The 22,780-nt window shown below is 41.0% G+C and overlaps 2 protein-coding genes across 5 annotated transcripts in view; one reads left to right on the top strand and one right to left on the bottom strand.

Annotated features, from left to right (window-relative positions):
- Positions 1–11,256, bottom strand: part of NIF3L1 (NGG1 interacting factor 3 like 1) — a 15,411-nt gene extending 4,155 nt beyond the window's left edge. Inside the window, exons 1-6 of one of the 3 annotated variants that reach the window (XM_074967893.1) lie at positions 11,052–11,256; positions 8,864–9,307; positions 6,267–6,432; positions 5,075–5,201; positions 4,468–4,606; positions 1,856–1,939 (exon numbers count right to left, since the gene is read on the bottom strand). In XM_074967893.1, coding sequence (XP_074823994.1) covers positions 1,856–1,939; positions 4,468–4,606; positions 5,075–5,201; positions 6,267–6,432; positions 8,864–9,305 — 958 coding nt within the window. In that variant the 5' untranslated portion in view covers positions 9,306–9,307; positions 11,052–11,256. Of the gene's footprint in view, positions 1–1,855; positions 1,940–4,467; positions 4,607–5,074; positions 5,202–6,266; positions 6,433–8,863; positions 9,308–10,642; positions 10,806–11,051 lie in introns of those variants that run through there. The other 2 variants (XM_074967892.1, XM_074967894.1) reach the window with 2 other exon arrangements.
- Positions 10,222–22,780, top strand: PPIL3 (peptidylprolyl isomerase like 3). 2 transcript variants are annotated; one of them, XM_074967896.1, is made up of 7 exons: positions 10,222–10,302; positions 12,479–12,524; positions 14,163–14,237; positions 15,681–15,774; positions 16,505–16,572; positions 17,085–17,203; positions 19,364–22,780. In XM_074967896.1, exons 2-7 carry the CDS (start codon positions 12,522–12,524, stop codon positions 19,488–19,490), a joined length of 486 nt encoding a protein of 161 aa, XP_074823997.1. In that variant the 5' UTR covers positions 10,222–10,302; positions 12,479–12,521; the 3' UTR covers positions 19,491–22,780. The 2 variants fall into 2 exon arrangements, with proteins under 2 accessions (XP_074823997.1, XP_074823996.1); XM_074967895.1 differs by lacking the exon at positions 10,222–10,302 and adding an exon at positions 10,592–10,771.

Raw genomic sequence — 22,780 nt, 5'->3', positions numbered from 1 at the left:
TATGTATACTGAACAGTGCTCCTTCAGTGTCTAGTTTATTTCACCCACAGCTGGAACTTTTGTACAAATTCCCCCAGCATCTCTAGCTAGAAGGGGAAGGGGCTGAGTTAAGTGGAGTTGATAGACTAAGGTTATGTCTAGGTCCCTTACCAGCGAGGCTCTCCTGACCAAGAACCCTCTTCTAGAGCCACAGCTTCTTATTAGCTGGGGGAAGTTACCCTATGACACCATTCCAGGTGAGTCTGCATTACTATGTAGTTCTTTGTCAACAATAATTACATTTTAGCATTATACACAGTGTTTTAGATTGTGTCATACAATGGCTGAAATTATCTTTCCCAGAGACCTCCTGAGGATTTAACCAATTAGGAACTTTTTCTACCTCCACAGGTTAGAGCTTGGATTTACACAGCATCTTTCAGACACCAAGTATCCTACTGTACCTTATAAAGCAATATTAGATACTGGAAGTGCAGTGACTATATGTGCAAACAAACCAGACAGTTTGCTTTTCACACAGCACTGGCTGTTGAAGGATGTCTTGCTTATGTGATGTAATTGCCTTTCTGTATGTCTGCACAGCACCTACCACATTTTAGGCACTAATGTAATACTAGTAATTCTAGCTGATGTTTTGAAAAGTTTAATTGAAAACTGTGTTAGAACAACTTGATATGTGCTACAGGGTGCATCTTTTGGTTTGGATTTTGTGCTGGGAGAGCCAGGTTGAGTTGCCCAGCCTTAGGAATATGGGGCTACACACAGTCCAGAAGGTGGTGGATTTCCAGGTTTACAGGTTAAAACTGAATAGCTGGATCTAACAGAAGGAAGATCTAGCTGTAACCTGGAGAGAGGAAAGGTTCCATGTCCATCTGGCAGACTACAGAATCCTCCTAACTTCTTCCACAACACTAATCACCTACGTGATTGGTCTCATACGTATATGGTAAGAGTCACCTACATATCTCAGAGTGAGCTGCTCACATATAGGAAGAACAGGTTATAAGGATGCTGGAATGGAAGCTGGGAACCAGTGTGGCAGAAAGACATGATTTTTAAATTAGACACTTCAAAATTAAACACACAAAACCAACAAATGAACATCCTGCTAATGAAACATATGCTTAGCCTCACGCTGATCACTTTGCTTCCCCCACTCTTCACTTTTTTCTTTTTAGAGTGGAAGCTCTTTGGGGTTGTAGACTGTCTTCCTCTCACATTTTGGGAGCTACTGCAATCTAGATTATTACCATCTCCTAAAGAAAAATGCTATGTTAAGAATCTTAGATGAGGATTAAGTTTTTACTGTAGGTCTCCTCCTAGATTTAGTCCCTGAACTTTGCAATTGACTGCACCATGTGGAGTTCCTTTTAAGTCAGTGGGGCTCCACACAGTCATGCACCCATGCACCTTCAGTTGCAAGACTGGAGCCTTGTTTTGTTTATTTCTTAAATTTAGTTATTTCAAAAGCCCATCTCATTTTACTCTTAATGATTAGAAAGACGTAGCCCACAATTTTGTTAGACTTGAATTGTTTGCATGTATACACATCTAATACAAGCATCTGCACTATGATGGGATGACTGACAAATTCCCCATGGACATTGGGCTACAATCTTGAACAGAGAGTCTCCTACATTTGACATCTTTATCATAGGTTACCAGGTGGTCAATCTAGCACTGGACCTGCATTGTTGCTTGTAGGATTTATTTGTTCTTTTAGTAACTAACTGATTCCTTGCCGTTTGCAATTATACCACATTCTTCTTCACAGCTGGATTCCTCAGCAACTAATCAGATTGCTCTTTCTAGTGACGATTTTATAAAGCTAAGTATGGAACAACAAGTCTCATACCAGTGAGATAGAGGTCGGCTTCCACATCCTGCAGGACGCTGCTCCCAGAGCCAGCACACAGAGCAGCCACCTTCACTTTGGTTTCTGCAAGACAGCAAGTGCCACAATTAAACTGCCTTCCTACCCCTCAGACTTGATGCTGGCTTCAAAACAGATAAATGCAGTGCTAACCCTTGTCTTGGTCGTACACCCAATGGAAATTTGTTGGGTGCTGGGAGGGGATGTTAGTTTGGAGGAGGTGTATGGGCCACTAACTGGGAATGCAGCAAAAAGCCATGGTCTCTGTAAACTAGTGATGGATGGACAGCTCCTCTTCACTAGCAGGAACCTTCTCCAGTTGATGCGTGGAGAAAAGAGGAAATTGCTACACAGTGGCTGGTTCTTGACCACTGCAGTTTAAGTTTTCATCTGTTGAAGTGTCTTATTAGTAATGAATAAAATGATCTCATATGTATATGGCAAGAACAATCCAATGGGAGCTGGGGGGGGGGGGGGGGGGGAGGGCGGTGCCTGAGGGCAAGAGCCATGCAGAGCCGGACCTGCTACTGGCTGCTTACAGGGTGCAGCACAGTCCATGGCGCCAGGACAGGTAGGAAGCCTGCCTTAGCACCCCCATTATGCTGCTGACTGGGAGCTGCCTGAGGTAAGCCCACACCCCAATCCCCTGCCCCAGCCCAGAGTCCCCTCCCACATTCTGAACCCTTCATTCCTGGTCCCACCCTACAGCCCTCACCGCTGTACCCAAACGCCTCTGCCCCAGCTCCATTGGATCACAGACATCAACAATTTTCTTCAACTGGGTCGCCAGAAAAAAAGTTTGAAAACCACTAGTCTATACGGAATTAGGGGCTTTAAAACACTGAGCATGGTTTAGGAACACAGCTGCTAATCTCGATAGTTTTTTAATAAGACTTGCCTTTCTCAGGGATAATACCAAAAACTAAGAACAAGCTTTCCCAATTATTCAGTCTCACAAGTTATCCTGTTTGAAGGGAGGCAGTTAGGGTTTAGGACAGGTAACTGGATCAAGAGGACCTGAGTTGTATTCTAGGCTCTGCTACTGATTTACTGTTTGATCCTGGGCAAGTCCTTTCTCTGTGCCTCCGTTTCTCCTCTCACAAAACATGGATATTGTAGGATAAGTATAAAATAAAAATTAAAGTTAGCTTAAGTTTGGTTTAAAAAAATAACATTTGCTTTATAGTTTGTGGCTAGTAGGGAGAAGGCCTCCAACAGAAGGTAAAAGAAGGCTGTGAAAATAAAGAGCTGCAGTAACAAAAAACAAAACAAAAAACTGTCTTTAAAAAAAACAAACAAACAAGCCCAAACCTTCCCACTGTTTTGCTTGTAAGCAAGGAGTGGCAGAGAAAATAAAAATGGGGAAAAAAAAAGAGGCCTTAAATCTTACCTAATTTAAAACTGAAAATAAGGGTAAATTGCCTAAATTGGCTTTTAGCTAACGTCAGTAATTGGCAATTACAACATCATTTGTTTGTGAAAGGGTATAAAAAGTAAATTCTTAAAGGGTTCATCGCTAATAGCTGCCTGACCACGCTGAAGTCAACCAATATGGGTCTAAGCAGCCCTGGGATTAGCCCACTTGTAAGCATCTTAATCAAATGCGTAATGTTTTGTTATTGTTTGGATGTAGTAAATTGCTTATTTAGGCTTTTTAGGCATGTTTAAAACAATTGTATAAATATTATTTGGCCTTTGAATTTAATAATATGTTATTTTAAAATAATGGTTAAATTAGTGTTTGGTGGTTTCCCATATCAATATTAATAATGCCAACAGATATGTACATACTTTTGTATGGTGCTATACAAGTATACTGTATTCTTACTATTTCAAGGAGAAGTTAAATCTCAATTCATCATGTAAGAGTTTCTAGAATATTACCTTCAAGGTGGCATGTCTGTGTTTGTCCCCAAAAGTCTTGGGAAAGACCCTATAACAGGAGGTGCTATTGTACAACTCATGGAAAAAAGACAGCTAATGCTGTTTGTGTGCTCTCTCCCTCACAGTGATAACCAGTGTAACACAAAATTCACTGTTAAAATTCAGACTATATTAGAAAAGGAGTCCCTACAACAGGGGTCGGCTGTCTTCAGCACACAGCCCATCAGGGTAATCCGTTGGTGGGCCCCGAGACATTTTGTTTACGTTGACTGCCTGCAGACACGCACGGACACGCACACACACACCCCTACCTCCCAGGGGCTGCGGTTCACCCTTGCCAGCCACTGGGAGCTGCTGGAAGCAGCAGGCTGCAGGGATGTGCTGGCCGCTGCTTCCCCAAGCTCCCATTGGCCAGGAATGGCCAACTGTGGTCACTGGGAGCTGTGGATGGTCAACATACAAAATGTCTTGCAGCCCACCAGCGGATTACCCTGATGGGCTGCATGCCAAAGGTTGCCGACCCCTGCTCTAGAATATATGTAGTATAATAACTACTAAAACCAGTTCTTCTTTAGACCCACCTGGTACTAGGAAGCATATCAGTCCTACAGGAGAGATAACACACCAGTAATAACTACTTTACCAACTTCTTGTGTTTATGGGGCACTAATTATAGTGGAAAAATCAAACACACTTGTGGACTTGTTTACCTAACGTCTTCCCCGTTCCCAGGGCCAGGCGTATGTAAGGCAGCCTTAGATGGCTTTTGATTCGTTCAGTCAAGGCTGACAGGGAGACTGGCTCACTCAGCGTGCATAGGCGTCCCATTCCAGTATGTGGAAGCAGAGGCTGCGGAGAAGCAGAAGTTTAAAAAATTACTGTGAATGTGCTCCCTGCAGCTGTTCACATCACCTTTTACTCTAACAGGAACTGACATCTAGACACCACAGTGCTGAGTACAGGAGGAATAATTAAACATAGAAAGTCAGTTTCTGAGTGCTTTGCAAAAGAAAGATACATATGATATTGCAAAGGACTAGGTAACACGTTGGCCACATCTACACTAACTATTAGTTGAAGTGCTACTGTAGGTCACACAAAACCATTTTCACAGATTTAGAAAGTAAATGCTTTCAAGTCCCTCAAGGTCAGTGTTAAGGCAAACTGATAGAGGCATCTCAGGGAAACTTGCATTGCTGCTGATAGTGCTGTATCTGGTCTGTGAGTAGAGGATTTCCATGTCCAGGGCTATCAACCTGGTGCCTTTCACAAGCACTAAATTCATGGAAAGAGGAATTGGTATGTGAATTCTGTTACCTTCTGTAATAACATTATTTCAGTCTTGTGATAAAGAAGGCTGTTCCGTGACAATAATGCCACCACCTCCAGCAGCGCCTTCTGGGTGCAGTTCAAACTGACTCGTGTCTGCTCCTCACCTTCAGCCCTGAGAAATGACAGCATTTTTGGTGTTTACTAAGAAAACAGAATTTCAGAATCTAGTTAATGGAATAACTCTCCTTTCTATCACAGAAGAAAGAAAAAGGAGATGTGGTACCAGACCAACACACTACTATAAAAGAAACATACAGCTTAATGGGGATGCGGGAATTAAGCCAAACTGCTCCCATCAAACTGAATGACAAAACTGTTCCTCTCCATCTCTGCAATTGGACTGGTACCTGTAACTTCTTGAGTTACTAGCCACCCTTTAATCCCAGTTTGTACTTAATATTAAATTTAGACTTTGTGGAGCAAACTGAACGCAAATTCTTTCTGCCCAAAGAAACACTACAGAAGGGTCACATGTTCTGTTTAGTCTCTTAATGCCATTAGCATCCATGTTTAAAATTTTTTCCACAAAGGTTATTTTCACTGTTCTCACAAAAGCAGACTGGAATTTCAACACTTGGTAATAAAAAGGGCTTCTTTAAAAGGAAAGACTATCCATCTTGTTCAGTCAGTTCTTCTCACTCCTTAAAAATCTCATTTTCAAATCCATTTCACAATTTGTTTGGTTTCCTTATGGCACTAAGGCCACTTTTTAGCTTCCACCTGAAGGTAAAGTTCAGTTTCATACAAAAAGCTATTCCCACTATATCCACATATCATTTGGCCCACACATTCTGCTGACACATTAACCATCTCCTTATTATTGAGGTCACTACACTTTAAGTTAAATAACTTCCCTCATTAAGTCCTGACACAGAAGGCTGTACCTGAGGAAGTCAGATTTATCATCAAATGCATCCAAGTCCACCAACTATGAACATAAAAACCAGTGCCTGAAGAATACCCAGAGAAACTAATAATAGTAAAATAATCTCGATCTCCATCTTAAAGGCCCACTATCCCACAATGGTAAAAACTTTCAATAAGAAGTTATAACATCTTATCCAGACCTTAGATAGTCACCTGTATATTATTTCCCATTATTGTAGTTTGCATCTTAAGAAACAACTTTCCCTTTTCAAAGCAACAGAAGAAAACAACAGAGAACCATGCACAGTACCTGGCAGGGAGAGTAATGAGAGATGAAATCTCTGGGATCCCTCGCATACTAGATAGGATTGTCTCCAGGTGCTCAGTATGGTCCACACTGAATTCCACCCGGTGAGTGCCCTCAGTTGGGTAGCTGGGAGCCATTGACGGGTGTAGTGGGACAGTGGTACAGGCACCTCAGAAAACAACATGCAGTACAGAAATTTAACAGCTTTGCAAAATTGTACTGGTCCACTCAACCACAGAAGATATTATTTTTGTGGCAGGTGAATAAAATAGCATTATTTTTTTCTTTATCATCATCAGCATAACTATGGGGAAGCAGATTTTGTTCTTGTGTTGGTAAATTGCCATAATTATTTTGCAAGGCCGGTTTACGGTCAGACACAAGTCTCAACTTATTTTTATGATCTGTAGTAAACTGTTCAACAGCTTGATGATGATGATAAGAGCATTTGTAGTGCTTTTAATCTAAAGATCTCAAGTGGTTTATAAAGTGGGTAAGCACTATTATCGCCATTTCACAGATGAAGAAACTGAAGCACTGAGATGTGAAGTGACATGACCCAGGTCACAAAATGAGTCAATAGCAGAGAAAGAATTAGAACCCACTTCTCCTGACACCAACAGTGGTCCCCTAAGCCATGCTGTCTCCGATGGACTGAATCTGTTTTAAGTATCTGTAGGCTAATGCTAACATATTATTTGTATTGTGTTATGTTATTGTCTAGGGGCCACAGTGCTAAGTATTGTATAAACACAAAGATGTACTGTACACAACCTGCCTTAGAGAGCCAACTACTGAAAATATAGTACCAATGATTCCTGAACCATTTTTCAGTGTAAAGAATAAAAATCTAGGTGGTTTCATGTAGCTAAAATACTGTATAAGTGGCTAGACTTTGCACTTTACAAAAGCTTGTCTGTGCCCAAGAGCGCATCATACATGCAGAACTCAATTTTAACTCTTTATAAAAACAGAAGAAAGTTTATTTTTTTCTAACTTAAAATAAGGATTGCTGGGAGGGAGGGAGAATGATTTATTAAGTATCAATGGATATGTTTCTTTTAATGTTCTTACACCCTAAACATATGAAAGGAACCAGTCGTATTATCCACGAGACACCAGAGCACATCCAGTGATCTGTGGCTTAAACTATTGTAGTCAAGTTACCCACCAAATGTGCTCAAATGGTTCTGTTCTCATACACTTGATAACAGAACTATAGACATTACAGATGGAAAAGACCAATAAGGCTCATACCCCAGAGGCTGGTTCAGGATTGTTTCTTACAATATATTTTTCTAGTACTTTTTCTAGTTTAGTGTTAAATGCCAGCATACTTGCCTCTGCATACTGGTTGGAATGCCTTATGGAGACCCATTTGGCCAATTAAATAACACCTAGCATTCATGAGCATGTGGAACACTTTGCCTTTTAGTCCCAATCATGTAACGTCTTTGTGATAACTGTAACAATTGCTTACAGTTGCTTGGTAGGAAGGACAGTCTGATGGTCAAGGCACTGAACTAAGACTCAGGAAACCTAGGTTCAGTTCTCACTTCACAGGCTTCCTGCATATTTATAGATTCCGAGACCACTGAAATCATCTGGTCTCCTACATAACACAGGCCATAGAACCGCCCTTATGTAGCTCCTAGACTGTATCTTTTAGAAAAACATCCAGTCTTGATTTAAAAATAGTTAATGATGAAGAATTCACTACAACCCTTCATCATTTTTTTCCAATGGTTAATTACTCTCCATGTGAAAAAAAAAAATGCCTTATTTCCAGTTTGATCTTGGACAAATCACAATCTGTTCTGGGCCTCAGTTCCATAATATTTCCCTATGTCCCAGACATGCTGCAAGGATGAAATCCATCAATGGTTCAGAGGTGCTCAGATACCATATGATGGGGTCACATAAATAAAAGTATTAAAGAATGTATACATTTTTAGCTGACAGTGAAATTTACATGCTGTCCTTTTTGGGTGAAAAAATAAGTACTCCATCACGGGCTCCCATCTTTTCACTAAGGTGGAACCAAGCATGAGATCCAAGATTATATGATCAGCCAGCCAGTGGTCCACAGACCAGTTTGGAAATTCTGCCTTAAAAGTTGTCTCTCAGGTCAGAGCTGAGTCATATTTATCGTGCAATGTGGGAAAGCTTACTCTGTGGATAAATGAGAGACTTAATTTATGAACTTTGGTTTCTAGAGCTATCTGGAACTTTTTACCAACATATGAATATGTATGGTGGCCAGTACATCCCTTGGCCCGCGCCACTTCCAGCAGCTCCCATTGGCCTGGAGCAGCGAACTGCAGTCAGTGGGAGCCGCGATCGGCCTAACCTGCGGACGCGGCAGGTAAACAAACCAGCCTGGCCCAGCAGGGGCTTTCCCTGCACAAGCGGCAGAACAAGTTTGGGAACCACTGATTTAGATTACTTTAAAATTATGAAAAAACACACTTTAAAAAAAATAAACTCAAATCATGCATATAAGCACCTGGGAAAATTGATAAAGACATTTCTCATAGACTTACACTGTATTGTTAAAGAGCAATTTAAATTGAGTATCAGTTAAAAAAGGGGTATCTCACCAAGTCCTTTGGCGAGCCAGTTATTGACTCCATGAGGTATGGCATCATATGCTGTGTGTGGAGAGTAAATGCCAACTCTGTGTTCCAAAGCCTGGATCACAAGACGCTCTTTCCAGGTCTTCCATGTAATGCGCTTGAGTGCTCGGAATATGGGTGGGTGGTAAGAGAGGATAAGATCTGCCTTCCTCTGCAATGCCTCCTGCATTACTTCCTCTGTAAGGTCATTAGTTAGGAAGAGTGTGCTCACAGTATGGGGTGGGCTCGGTTCTACCAGTAGTCCTACATTGTCCCAGCTTTCAGCCAGAGAGAGTGAAGCAAAGTCATTCAAGGAGAAAACTAGAGCTTTTAGATCCATGAAGGAGCGTGAAGGCAAGACAAGCAAAGGCTGGATGCACTGGAGAGGTCGGCGAATCAGGTGCACACAGGACAGCAGCATGCACATATCTAAAGAGGCAAAACATAATTAGGGATGTTGGGGGATAGGGCAGAAATTTAAGATAATTCTGAGTTAAACATCAATGTCTGAGCATTCAGACTGGCCAACGTCCAGCCCAGGTATGAAAACACCTCCACTTGGGCATCTCATTCAATATTTTTCAATAGAGATGGAAATGGAAGTGTTTTGGAACAAATTGATAACTTAAAGTGGTCAGTCACCAGGGCCAGATGGTATTCACCCAAGAGTTCTGAAGGAACTCAGATATGAAATTGAAGAACTACTAACCGTGGTATGTAACCTATTGCTTAAATCGGCCTCTGTACCAGATGACTGGAGGATGCCAATTTTTTAAAAGGGCCCAGAGGCGATCCTGGCAATTAGAGGCTGGTAAGCCTAACTGCAGTACCAGGCAAATTGGTGTAGTAAAGAACAGAATTATCAGACACATGGGTGAACATGATATGTTGGGGACAAGTCAACACAGCTTTTGATCAGACCGTAATGGCAACAAGAACTGCTAGCCACCGGGGGGAAAACGTGCCATTCTTTGCTCTCCAACACTGATGAACGCTGCATATGAGACAGAGGTAGACACTAATAAAACTCTTATAGAAGCAACCAGGGCTGACTTTAAACACATGCAGCACAAGAGATCTTGGGATCCTGAGCTTTTGTGGTCTTGTGCAGACTTAAATAGCAAGTCATGGGCAGAGCAATCCTTCTCTCAGCTCAATGTCTTTGAAAATCTTAAGGCTGACTTTGCCAACCCCATCATAAAGATAAACTTTTACTTCGTCTTCTAGTGTTGTAACTAGTCGTCCTTCCTCTACTTTCACACCCCTTTAACACAGGGGTTAGCAGCACAATGGTACCCTGCTGAACTCCTGTTTCAGGCTCTCTGCAGTCTGGGGAAGATAGGGCAGGCCCGGCCACGTTCCCATGGTTTTACTGCGCACCCATAAGGGCTAGAAAAGCTACCTGCTCTAGCAACACTGCCTAGGTAAGACAAGCTGTGGCTATGCCACCATAGGGACGCCACTGGCAGGTCTGCGGAGCCTGGGTTTCCACAGGGAGCAGAGCCAGGGAAGAAGCTATGACAGAGAGTGTGGGCTCCGCTCCTGCCCCCAGGCTAGGGCTCCTGCTCGGGCCAGTGGTGCCACGGGGAAGGGCGCTATGACCCGACCCCCGCGGCGCGCAGCCCGGCCGCGCCGACAGCCCTCGCTTGGGGCAGCGTCAGCGCCTCTGTCCGGGGGCGGGCCCCTCAGGCGGGCCCGTCCCCTGCCAGGCAGGGCAGCCCCCAAGATCCGGCCCGGCAGCCCCCCGGGCGCACCGACACCCACCTACCTCGGCCCGGCTGGGACTGGCGGCGCCTCGCCGAAAAGCGCCCCCGCCCCGCGCGGGGCCTGGTCCGTCTGCGAAGCGGCCCCTTCCGCTGCGCCGGCGGGGCCTGCTCCGAGCGCGGGAAGCAGGTGAGCGGGCGGCTGCGGCGCTCGGGGGCTGGGCCCCTCACGGGGCGCCGGGGTACCGGGCCGGAGGCCCCAGTTCCCCTGCAGCGGCCCCTCAGCTGGGCTGACCAGCCCCTGCCCCGGGCCGAGCAGCTCTGGGGCAGCCCCGTAGAGCCTGAGTCGTTAAGGGCTTGGCCCCCTCGGCCCAGCCCTCTCTCTCCGGCTGAGCCGCTTTGTCTCTGGACCCCCAGCAGTCAGCCCGGTCCGAGGAGGGAGCGGGCTGGTCGTTGCCTCCATCTCTAACCTTTGCTTGTGATGGGTGGTTGCTCTCAAAAGTCCCCTTGCTGGGCCATAACAGACCTTGCGTCGCTCGGTATCAGACTTCGTTCTGAGGGGCGAACGGGAATTGGTCCCTGAACATAAGATGGGTAAAAAGAAAAGGAGGACTTGTAGCACCTTAGAGACTAACCAATTTATTTGAGCATAAGCTTTCGTGAGCTACAGCTGTAAGGTGCCACAAGTACTCCTTTTTGCAAATACAGACTAACACGGCTGTTTTTCTGAAACCTGTCATAAGATAGGTAGTTACTTGGGTGCAAGTGATTACAGCCTAATTTCCTTTATGTGCCACCAATAGTGTCCTGACCACCAGAAATAGCTATCTACTATACTGGATGCTTTAAAAGGCCCACTTTCCCAAAGCTGAAAGCAACCATGAGCATAATTGAGTGTGGGAGGGAAAATGTAACCTTAAAAATGTGAACGGTAATAAAGAGTTGTTTAAGAATGTTTTATCTGATGCCCAAATAAACCACAATTCCACAGTCACATAAGCGGCTAAGAGGACAAATACAATCCTGGAATATATGAGCTGGGGAATGTCATAATTAGGGCGGTTGTATTATGTCTGTACGTTACTGAGACTTGGCCACTCTTCAAAAAGGATACAGAAAAATTGGAAAGTATTTAGAAAAAAGCTAGGAGAATGATTAGAGGTCTGGAAAACCTTCCTTACACAGAGGTACTCAAGAGATCATCTGTAGTTTGTTGAAGAAAAGGTTAAGAATTGAATTGCTCACGGTTCACAAATACCTGTATGAGGAGATTTCTTATAGTAAACAGCCCTTTAAACTAGCAGAAAAAGACATAGTGAGATCCAGGGACTGGAAGCTGAAGCTAGACAAATTCAGACACAGATTTTTAACAGTGACTAATTAAAATTGTTCCAATGGTTTTCTAGAAATGTGGTAGGTTCTCTATTGTTTGCAGTCTTTAAGTGAAGACTAAATCTCAGTTTCGCTAAAAGTTATGCTCTAGCTCAAACAGAAGTTATGGGATTGATGCAAGAATTATTGAGAGCTGTTCTTTGGCCTGTATTATGCAGGAGGGCAGACTAGATCATAATGATCCCTTTTGGCTTTAAAAAAAATCTATGAATCTTCTCTTTAAATTGAACAGTTGCAATCTCTTCAGTTCAGGCTCTCATCATATGGAAGTTTTTCTATATATTGATTTGTTTATAAAAATACTTTGTTCAATTAATTTCTAGTTCTCTAAGTGGTGGGTAGTTTATGTAATATACATAAAATGCTTATGAACAGGTTGATCTGAACACTACTGTAAAAATCCATAGTGCAATCACTTGTATAGTTTCACTGATGACCTAAAAGATTCTAGAATTTTTAAAGGAGGTGGTGAAGAAAAACTAAAATAAATGTGTTTTCTTTGCAGGAAACCATTTGACTTGTCTGCATTGGACTCCTAACAAAAAGACATGGTGAGACAGGCAGTTTTTTATATATATATTTTTAAATTTTATGAATCTAGTATTGAGAACTGGAGAGCAGCTCTGAATCCCAAATAATCCCACAATTTAGTTTATTGTAAAGAACTTGTGATGTAAAGCTCAGCTACCCATTTAATTGATTTCTGTCCAGTGTGCTGTGGAAAAGTGAATATGTCAGTTTTACTATTTCATGAGATTAGGTAGTGCATTAGCTTTCTGCTGCTAGATTCACTAGCACTAAATTCAAATTCTGGTTTGGATAATGATTTTGGTCATCTCATTTGGTCTCTGTTCCCACATAAAACTGTGTTAAGGGTGTAAATACATATCTGTGGTCTGAGTACATATTACCCTTTTAAGAATGTTAGAGTTTAAAAAATGGAAAGAATTTAAAACCCAAGAAATAAAGTGTAAGGTTACATTTCTCAAACAAGATAGATACACAAACTTCTTTTATTGTGGCTCCATAGAGATCACAGCCAATTGTCTTCCCTTCTTTCTATATAAAGTGTGGAAACATGCACCACAGAACGTTGGTTTTGTAATTTTTTCTGTACATGTATGTCTCTACTAGTAAACGTGATGTTTTGTCACCACATTAATATAGTTCTTTCAATGTAAGTGCTGTGATTTTGTGATCTGGGTGAAGAGAGGCATGATAGCTTTGTGTGTAACACTTGGATAACTGTCTGGCACACCCATCTGTCTGAAAACTTGTGTATCCCATTGCTTATTTTCAACCCCCCAAAAAACATTCCCTCCCATATATATACACAAAATACACTGTGAATAATCCAGAGCACAGACTGACTCATGTGAGTAACACTGCTGATTTGTTTTTATTTTTTTCCCCTTTCAACTGAATCCTTGAGAAAATTGCGCTTTGCAGCCACCACCTTTCAGAGGGAGGACTTATATAAAACACTTTTTGCAGCCCATCAGTGCTAACTCAACAGAAAGATTGCAAGTCAGTGACATGAGGCACTTGTTCCTATCTACTATAGGCTGAGTGCATGTACTACCATCTCATGGAATGAAACTGGGAGGAACTTGGGTCTTCAGCATGGGTGTGCTGAGATATGACTGACTAGGCTATTTTTTTCCCTCATCTTTGAGCTGAAAGTGTTGGTCTGGTTCACAGAGATGAAAAAATATATGCAGCTGAGCTTTGTTATTACTCTGAAGAATACCTTGTTAGTTCTTTTTAATTATAGGCCTTATTCACATGAGGTCCAATCTCTTCCTGTTGTCTTCACTAGGGATGTGAGCAGGTCCATGGGACACCGTCTCACTCCTCAGAGTGATGCTTGGCGACAGCACAACGAGAAAAGCTCTGAGCATTAATCTTGTTCTCAGTTTTACTGACAACTTTTTTTTAACTAACTTCTGGATGTAGTTCAGCTTTTTTGTGTCTGTGAGATCCCATGCATACAGGCTCAGGGAATTCACTTGATTTAGGAACAAATCCAGATTTTGGTCTCCATCTTAACTTCACATACACAGACAGTTAGCTGGAAATGGAAATGCATTTATATTCCCAGGGTGACTAATGAATAGAGCAGAGTTGGTAGCTCTCAGTCTTTGATTTTGAGTCAAAATTCTGGTTTAATTTTTTTTCCTTCCCTTCAGGCTGTCACACTACACACTGATGTGGGAGATATTAAAATAGAGATATTCTGTGAGCGAACACCTAAGGCCTGTGAAGTGAGTAATATGACAAGACTGGGACTGTTTAGCATTGAGAGGAGACAGATAAGATGGGACATGACAGAAACAAAATAATGAATGGTATAGAGAAAGTAAATTTCGGATGTTTCCATTTATCCTTTTGCATCATATGAGAACATTCAGTGGATGTGAAAAGGAACAAATATAAAACTTATACCAGGAGAACTTTTCATACAGTGCATAATTAACCTGTGGAATTTATTGCCACAATATATCATTAAAGCCAAGAGTTTAATAAGATTAGACATTTATATGGAAAATGAAAACACTATTACATTAGACAGAATACAAATGTAAAAGAGATGTAAACCTTCATGCTTCTAGGCATAAGATAATCACTGTCAAGGATTAGGAAGAAAACTCCTCTATGGGCAAATTATTCCATGATTGCCCGTGATGGGGCTTCTTGCACCTTCTTCTTTAGCATCTAATACTGGCCATTACCAGAGATGGGATACTGGACTAGATGGACCTGTGGGAGACTAGTGTAGAACCCTGCAGTGGGACCAGGGTCCCATGGGTCCTGCAGGACCCGCTGCCATAATAACAGGAGCGGGATTAAAAATAGTCTCTAGTATGGCATTTCTTATGTTCCTAATTATGGCCCTGAACCCAAACATATTTACACATGCTTAATTTGAAGCAGCAAGAGTAGTTCAGTTACTTCAATTAGACTACTCACAGCTCCTAGAGTTAAGTACACCCATAAATCTTTGCACAATAGGAGCCTATCTATGGAAAATAGGTTTATAGGACCCTCAATCTAACTCAGCTTCCTAACAAGAGACCCCACTTTGTAATGTTCTGTTACCAGCGTACATGGAAGAATAAAAAAGATAAAATTAGTTTAAAAACAAAAGGGGAGAGAGAGAGAGAGAGAGAGAAAAATTTGGCCATCTTACCTTTTTCCTGGTTTGGGGTTGGGTTTTTTTGCAAAACTTTGCCTTTTACTAAATTAGTCTTGGGCAGTCCCAGTCTGAATATAAATAAAACACTATAGAAGAGTGTTTTTTCATGTAATGTGACCAACTGTTTGTGTCCATTAGATATTTTTTTCCCCTCTATATAGTGTCTGCAGAAAACCACCAATCCTGATGCATTGGTTTTGGTGTAAAAGGTTTCAGTCTACTTTTTATTGTTACTGGCACAGTTAGTATTTTTGATAAGTCTTTAAGGAGGAAGGGAGAGGTAATGAGGGATCATGGAAAACTTATTTTTTTTAAATGTATTTCAATAACCAGGAGCAGTCTGAGATAACAGAGTGATAGCATACTATGCTCACAATACAAACCAAAGCTGGAAGGGTTAATTTTATTCCTGTCACCCTTGAGTGTTCCTCTCAGAATAACATCATGTGTCTAGCACAGAACATGTTACTGCTGGACTGCTTCTTACTGAGCACTCTTGCTCTTCATATAGAACTTCCTGGCTCTTTGTGCTAGTAACTACTACAATGGCTGCATATTTCACCGGAATATCAAAGGATTCATGGTGCAGACAGGGGATCCAACAGGTAAATCCTTCCATTAATATCTGGTATATTGAGCCCTTTCTCAAAGGTGGGAGGCAAGATAAGTAACACAACGCTGTAGTGATGAGAGCGACTTTCATGATCTGGGTACTTTCAGATAAGTTGCTATTCACTCTGGATTTAAAATATTAATTCTAGTCATAAGCTAATTACATCTTCAGATCACTGTACAAATTTTAATCCTCTCAATCAGCATTCTGTGCCTAGTATTATCTCCATGATCATTTGCTGTGATTTGACGGCTAATCAGTGGGAGATCCAGCATTTGAATGCAGAGATTCCTGTTTCCCATGCTTGTGACCAGGTCACACTGCCTCTGAACATTGTCTGTGTGGCATTTAGGACTATGATTCAGAAAGTGTCTGCTATTTGAAGGAAAGCCTGGTTCACGTCTATTGCTGTTTGCTGTCATATTAATTTGAATTTGGGAATATCTCAGTCTTTTGTTCTCCTGCTCTAAGTGATTATTTATTTAAATTGCAGTAGCACCCATATGTTCCAATTGGGATCAGGTCCTCATTGTTTGTACAGCATCTAACACACACACGAAAACCTGATTCCCTGCCTCAGGCAGCTTACAGGCTATCTAGAGTTTTAACTATAACTTAAGATACCAATATTCTGTTTCAAAATGTTTTGAAAATGACTGTGATAGGAGATTCTTTCTCAACCCTGAGAAGAAAGTAATCCATCCCTGTCACTACTTCCTCAGGCTCTGGGAAAGGAGGTAACAGCATTTGGGGCAGGAAATTTGAAGATGAATATAGTGAACACCTAAAGGTATTTCTGTGCTCTTCAATATACTATTGATGTTTCTTCACATGAATTCAGTCTCAAGAGCAAGAGACGATCAATGTTGCATAGTATTGGGATTAAATAACGGTTTTGAAAATATGTTAATTAAAGTCCAAGCCCACAGTAAGATAATGGGAGGCTTGTTATTGAAGTGGGGTACTGGAGAGTTTCAGTAGTTTGGGGAATTTAGAGTTAGGGCTGCTTCTCTCTGTGGAGGGTGAGGTGGGGAAGTTTTGTATTGGTCTAAGGTGATTGTCACGCATCCTTGTGGGAGGGGTGAAAGGGAGGCATTTGACATGGCAGAGTCAGATCTGAGGGGCTAGTTGCGGATCACGAAGGAGGGTTTTGGCAACTGGGAGGCAGTCAGATTTTGTTGTCTATTTTAATAAAAATTGGGAGTCAGAATGCTAGGTAACTAAGCCCTGGCTGTCGGCTGCAGTCATGCATTCACAGAATACGTATGTATGCGTTTTCTTCCATTTCTACTTCTCTTTCAGCACAGTGTCCGCGGTGTCGTTTCCATGGCAAACAATGGCCCAAACACCAATGGATCTCAGTTCTTCATTACATATGGCAAACAGCCACACCTTGATATGAAGTATACTGTCTTTGGGAAGTAAGTGACCCAGCAGTGTGCCTCCTCATGATACAGTATGAAGGGCAAGGATACACCAGGGCAACTGTAGTGGAAACCTATAGTCCTGTTACAGCAGAAACCTGTACAAGACTTGGCTACATAAGTGTGAACTGTGACTGACTTCTTTAGATACTACATAAGGTTGTTGTACTGTATTTTAAAAGACATAAGCAAAGTATTTTTCACTTTTAATTATAATTGCCCCTTTAAAATAGGTGAATATCTTTATCACCCAGGCACACACTAGTTTATTATGTAGAATTGTTTCTGGACACAGTCTCTGGATGTGGAAATTACAGAATGAGGTAATCATACCACAAGTCAATATTTTATGAAATGTGCCGCAGTTATTAATTTTCCATGGAAAATGTTTATAAATTATAGCATTACAAATGTGTATCCTGATCTGCAAACCCCTTTCTCTCACAAGTAGTCACACTGAATTGAGTAGAATTGCTTGTAGGATTGGACCTCTAATTACTTTGTTTGTCTTGTGCAATGAGGGTCTGAATGGCATATTTTTGGTAAACTATGTGTGCTTTACCAGCTATGCTGTAAGTCCAATTATACTGCTATTGGGCTTATTTTAGCTTTTGAGAGATAAGAACGTACATGTTGATGGCCCCAAGAGATCTCAGAAGTCAGAGATTTAAACTAACGTACTAAAACTGAAACTTTCCTTTCAAATATATATATCAAAGAGTAGCTTTCCATGGAGTCTGACACTCAGGTTGAATAGAAAAAGGGAAAAAAATCTTGTGAATTGTTGTTGGTCCTGTTTGAGTGCTGGGGGGCTACTGGAATATATTTCTTTTGGGAAAGAGCACTGTTATGCATGGCATTTTGGGGGATGAAACTTTAAAGAATTACAAGGACTATATACACAAATTGAAAAGAAAAATGTAGGCCCAACTTGGGGCCTGTTAGCATTGACAGTGTCTGTAAGTTTCTCTCTTTTGGTTTGTAGCATTTCCCTCTTTGGTCATCACTACAATTTTGCATACCGGTCCTCCTTTTCATTTTAAAGGGAGAAATAAACCAGCATGGGATATTTTTGAGAGCTGAATATTTAATTTATTCACATGAAGTGAGGCTTCATGAATTTATCTTAATAGTATGGGGAATGAAACTGCTAGGAGAAACACTGCTTTATCTCCCAGCATTGAAAACAATATTTTTTTCCTCTGATCTTTCAGTTATAGTCATCTAGGCATAGGTGTTACTTTTTTACCTACTGTTGTTACAAGTATCACAGAGAAACATGGTTTTTATATTGATGTTGTCCTCATAGTATTTTGGATGTTTCCTTACCTCTTTCTCAGATGGTCATAGTAACAGTTGTTTAAAGAGTTGTAAGGTATCTATTAGTGTTAAGTTGCTTTCTCATGTCACCTTTCCAGCTTGGACAGAAACCCAGAAGTATAAACTCTACCTCTAAATTTATCCTATAGTAAATCAGTATCTAGGATGTCCCAGAGCTATCAGATTTATGTGGTCAGTAATGGTTCGGTTAGTACCGCTCCTGCCTCTGTGTCAGAACATTATTGATTAGAATCTGTCATCCATGGCCTGATTCCCCAGTCAGAGGACATGAGTAATTCCCAGTGAAGTCCAGTTTGATGAGTATCTTGCTAGAGTAGTTTTAAATGCCATGATCAGTCTGACCAACCTCTTGGGAATCCTCTCAGGCAATTTATAGCTATGGAGTGAAAGGGTTGGGATGAATTGTGATATCGCAAAGTCAGTGGGAGTTACTTGTATCCTGTTTGTGGGGAGGAAAAAATCATAACCCAGTTTGGGTGTCATATTAAGTGCTGACAGGGCAGGGGAAAGGAACAATGTGTCCTTTAAATGGAACATTAGATCTCTCTGGCTACCCAAATGGAAATTAAAAGGACTGTGGCACCCTGCCACGAGTCATACGTGGCCACTCAAAATTCTCTTTCACAATAGGTTATTATGTCCAGGGGACATTAAACTACTAGTAAACTCATAATAGCTATCTTACTTCCTTACTCAGTCCTTGCATGGCAGGTACCTTAATTCACTGTAAATTGCTTTGGAATACCGAGACTATGAAAGGAAAGGTGGGCCTTTCATTACAAGGGAATTCTCATGATTGTTCTGCTTTCTTTCCAGGGTAATTGATGGTCTGGAGACCCTAGATGAGCTGGAGAAGCTCCCAGTGAATGAGAAAACCTACCGACCTCTTAACGATGTTCACATTAAGGATGTCACAATTCATGCCAACCCTTTGGCTTCATAGACATAAAGTGCCTGGACAGATTCCTGAGAAGCTGGTCAGACTGACTTCTAATCATAGTGTTGATGTGACACTAAAAAGGTGTTAGTTAATTTGGATCAGACCTTTACTGCTTGAATGCAGGACTTTCAGGAGCTGACAGCATCAGGCAGGGTCCAAAGGGGAGCCTCAAACGGGGTTTTCTAGTTCCAGCTATTCCAGACAGTCTGCCAAGGCTCTGATTTATGAACTTTTAGTTTACTTTTTGTACATGTAAGATAAAGGGGAAAGAATCTTTTTAAAAATATCTTTTTTTTCAATCCTTTGGTTTTTGTCTTAATATAACATCAGTTAAAATTAGGCCTGTCAATTAATTGCGTGAGTTAACTGTGATTAACTCTAATTAATTGTTATTAATTGATGTTTTAATTGCACTGTTAAATACTAGAATACGTGTTGAAATGTATTTAATATTTTGGATGTTTTTATACATTTTCAGATATATTGATATCAGTTACAGTGCAGAATACGAAGTGTATATTTTTTTATTACAAATATTTGCACTGTAAAAATGATAAACAAAAATATAGTATTTTTCAATTCAATTCATACAAGTTCTATAGTGCAATCTCTTTATCATGAAAGTGCAACCTGCAAATAGAGATTTTTTTGTTTGTTTGTTACATAACTGTACTCAAAATCAAAACGTTGTAAAACTTTAGAGCCTACAAGTCCACTCAGTCCTGCTTCTTGTTCAGCCAATCACTAAGACAAACAAGTTTGTTTACATTTACAGGAGATAATGCTGCCCTCTCTTATTTACAATATCACCAGAAAGTGAGGACAGGCATTTGCATGACACTTTTGTAGCTGGCATTGCAAGGTATTTACGTGTCAGATATGCTAAACATTCATATGTTCTCATTTTCAGGTGACATTGTAAACAAGAAGCGGGCAGCATTATCTCCTGCAAATGTAAACACATTTGTTTGTTTGAGCGATTGGCTGAACCAAGAAGTAGGAGTCAGTGGACTGCAGACTAAAATTTTACATTGTCTTATTTTTGAATGCAGGTTTTTTTGTACATAATTGTAAGTTCAACTTTCATGATAAAGAGATTGTACTGCAGTACTTGTATTAGGTGAATTGAAAAATACAATTTCTTTTGTTTGTTTTTTTACAGTGCAAATACTTGTAATAAAAATACAAAGTGAGCACTGTACGCTTTGTATTCTGTGTTGTAAATGAATTCAATATGTTTAAAAATATGTTTTAGAAAACATACAAAAATATTTAAATAAATGGTATTCTATTATTGTTTAACAGCTCGATTAATCGCAATTAATTTGTTTAATGGCTTGACAGCCCTAGTTAAAATCTTTCACCAAAAAGTCATCGTATTGCTATTCTTCTGAAGCTTTCTCATTCAGTCCTAACCTACTGTAACAATTCTTGGAAAAACAGGTACATTATGTACCTTTCTTCTAGGTGGAAGCACTCTCCTAGAGCTTGTTTTGCTTGTGGGTTAAAGGTTCTGTGCAGAGAAGCCCCTGCCTTTCATTTCTCCTGCTGTGTTGAAGTCTGCTAACTTCTCCAATCTACCCAATAGCAAGATCATAAATAACTGCTCCTCCCTCCACTATTGCCGCTGAAAATTGAAATAATTACTTCAATTGTTAGATGAATACATGCAAGTAACATTTGTTCAATAGAAAAGGTGTAAGTATTTAGCTGACAATTCACAGCCAGTCCAAAAATGAGACTTCAGTCTTGTAATAGAATACAGTGTGACCTGTAATGCATCACCTGGGCTTATCCTTTGCTAGTATATAATAAATATATGCCACCCATTGCAACTGTGTACCAAAGAAGGCATGTCTAGCAGTGGGGCATACCAAACATTCACTTTCCATCTAAAGTGCAATTACAGCATTCTCTCTCCTCCTGCACAGCCCTTATGCATCTAGCCCAGTACTGGTAGTACTGAACATGACAGTGTAACATTCTAGTGTGCAATCCAGACTAATGAGTCACTGTGTCACCCCTGCCCTCTAACCTAGGATGCCCTTTCCAATGCCTCGCTGCTGTAGGCTCCAGCCTGGACTGGTCACTAACAGCCTCCAGCATGCAAGTCACTGCCAGCTATGTCTGTGTGCGTGCTGCAGCCAGCCAGCCATAACTTGGCTCTTACCAGCCTTGGCTATACCGCAGGGTGACCCCAACACACTCCAAGTCTTAGATTCCACCCCCCACCCCCCCCACCCCCTCTCAGAAATGTATGTCCTATATTGTCCAGGCTTCTCCTGGACAATACAAGTTTATAAAAAGTCCATTATTTGCTTTTAATAGAAATAATATTCACATAACTTGCCATCCCAAATGGAGTTTCCCAGATACTTCAGTTTACACACACTGGATTAGATAAAACAAGTTTATTAACTACACAGAGAGATTTAAGTTAGTACAAGTAATGAGGCATAAAAATCAGAAATGGTTACAAGGAAATAAAGTTAAAACGCTACTGGTGCCTAACTGAACACACTATATCTGATTAAAGCAAAATTTCTCATCACATGCTTTCAGCAGTCTTACTGACCAAACTTCTTAGGTCAGGACTCCTTCTCCAGTCCAATGTCTACGTCCCTTATTCCTTCGGGTGCAGTGAATTGATGGGCAGAGAGATGGGGGGGATATTTTGGGGTGTTTGTGCTTCCTTTTTAGAGTGTCAGTCCCCCTCTTGAAAAACTTCCAGCGGAGATTCAGGAGACAAAGAATCTATAGGGCAGGATGTTCGTTGCTACTTTTTCCCTCACCTGTTTGAATGCCCTTTGTTTCCCTTCCTGTTTGATGACTCTGTTTACCGCTTAAATGCAGATTAAGCAGAGCACACATTCCTTTGTTTGAGACAGACCTGTTTGCCAACCTCAGTTTGGAACATGAATTAATAACATCATACAGTGGAATCTCATGACTTCACATGCAGTGTTGCCACACATTTTATCAGGATGATAATGACCAGGAAATTATGAGTTTTTAAATGATACTATACAAGATATTGTGCAAAGATTTGCAATCAGATGTGGGGTGTGGACACAGGTTCATTCTGTCACAGGTAGTATAAATGTTCATATCTGTGCACAGCTTCTGTTCAAGAATACTAGATGACCATGCATTCACTAACTTCCTTTTCTTCCTGTTATTCCACAAGTAATAGGGGCAGAGGGAAGATGGGCCTAGTAGAAATCAGTGTGTTGTGGAATAAGAGCTACAGTAACCTAGGGCAATGCAATATGATGATGAGAGAAAGGAACCCA

Source organism: Natator depressus, chromosome 11 (genome assembly GCF_965152275.1).
Source record: "Natator depressus isolate rNatDep1 chromosome 11, rNatDep2.hap1, whole genome shotgun sequence".
In the NCBI taxonomy this organism is placed as follows: domain Eukaryota; kingdom Metazoa; phylum Chordata; order Testudines; family Cheloniidae; genus Natator; species Natator depressus.
This window is presented reverse-complemented; position numbering and strand designations above follow the sequence as displayed.

Excerpts from the sequence above, each read along its gene's own strand:
- PPIL3 (XM_074967896.1), top strand. Across the intron at positions 14,238-15,680 it reads GAACACCTAAGGCCTGTGAA|AACTTCCTGGCTCTTTGTGC; the intron begins GTGAGTAATATG and ends CTCTTCATATAG. Across the intron at positions 16,573-17,084 it reads AATATAGTGAACACCTAAAG|CACAGTGTCCGCGGTGTCGT; the intron begins GTATTTCTGTGC and ends CTTCTCTTTCAG.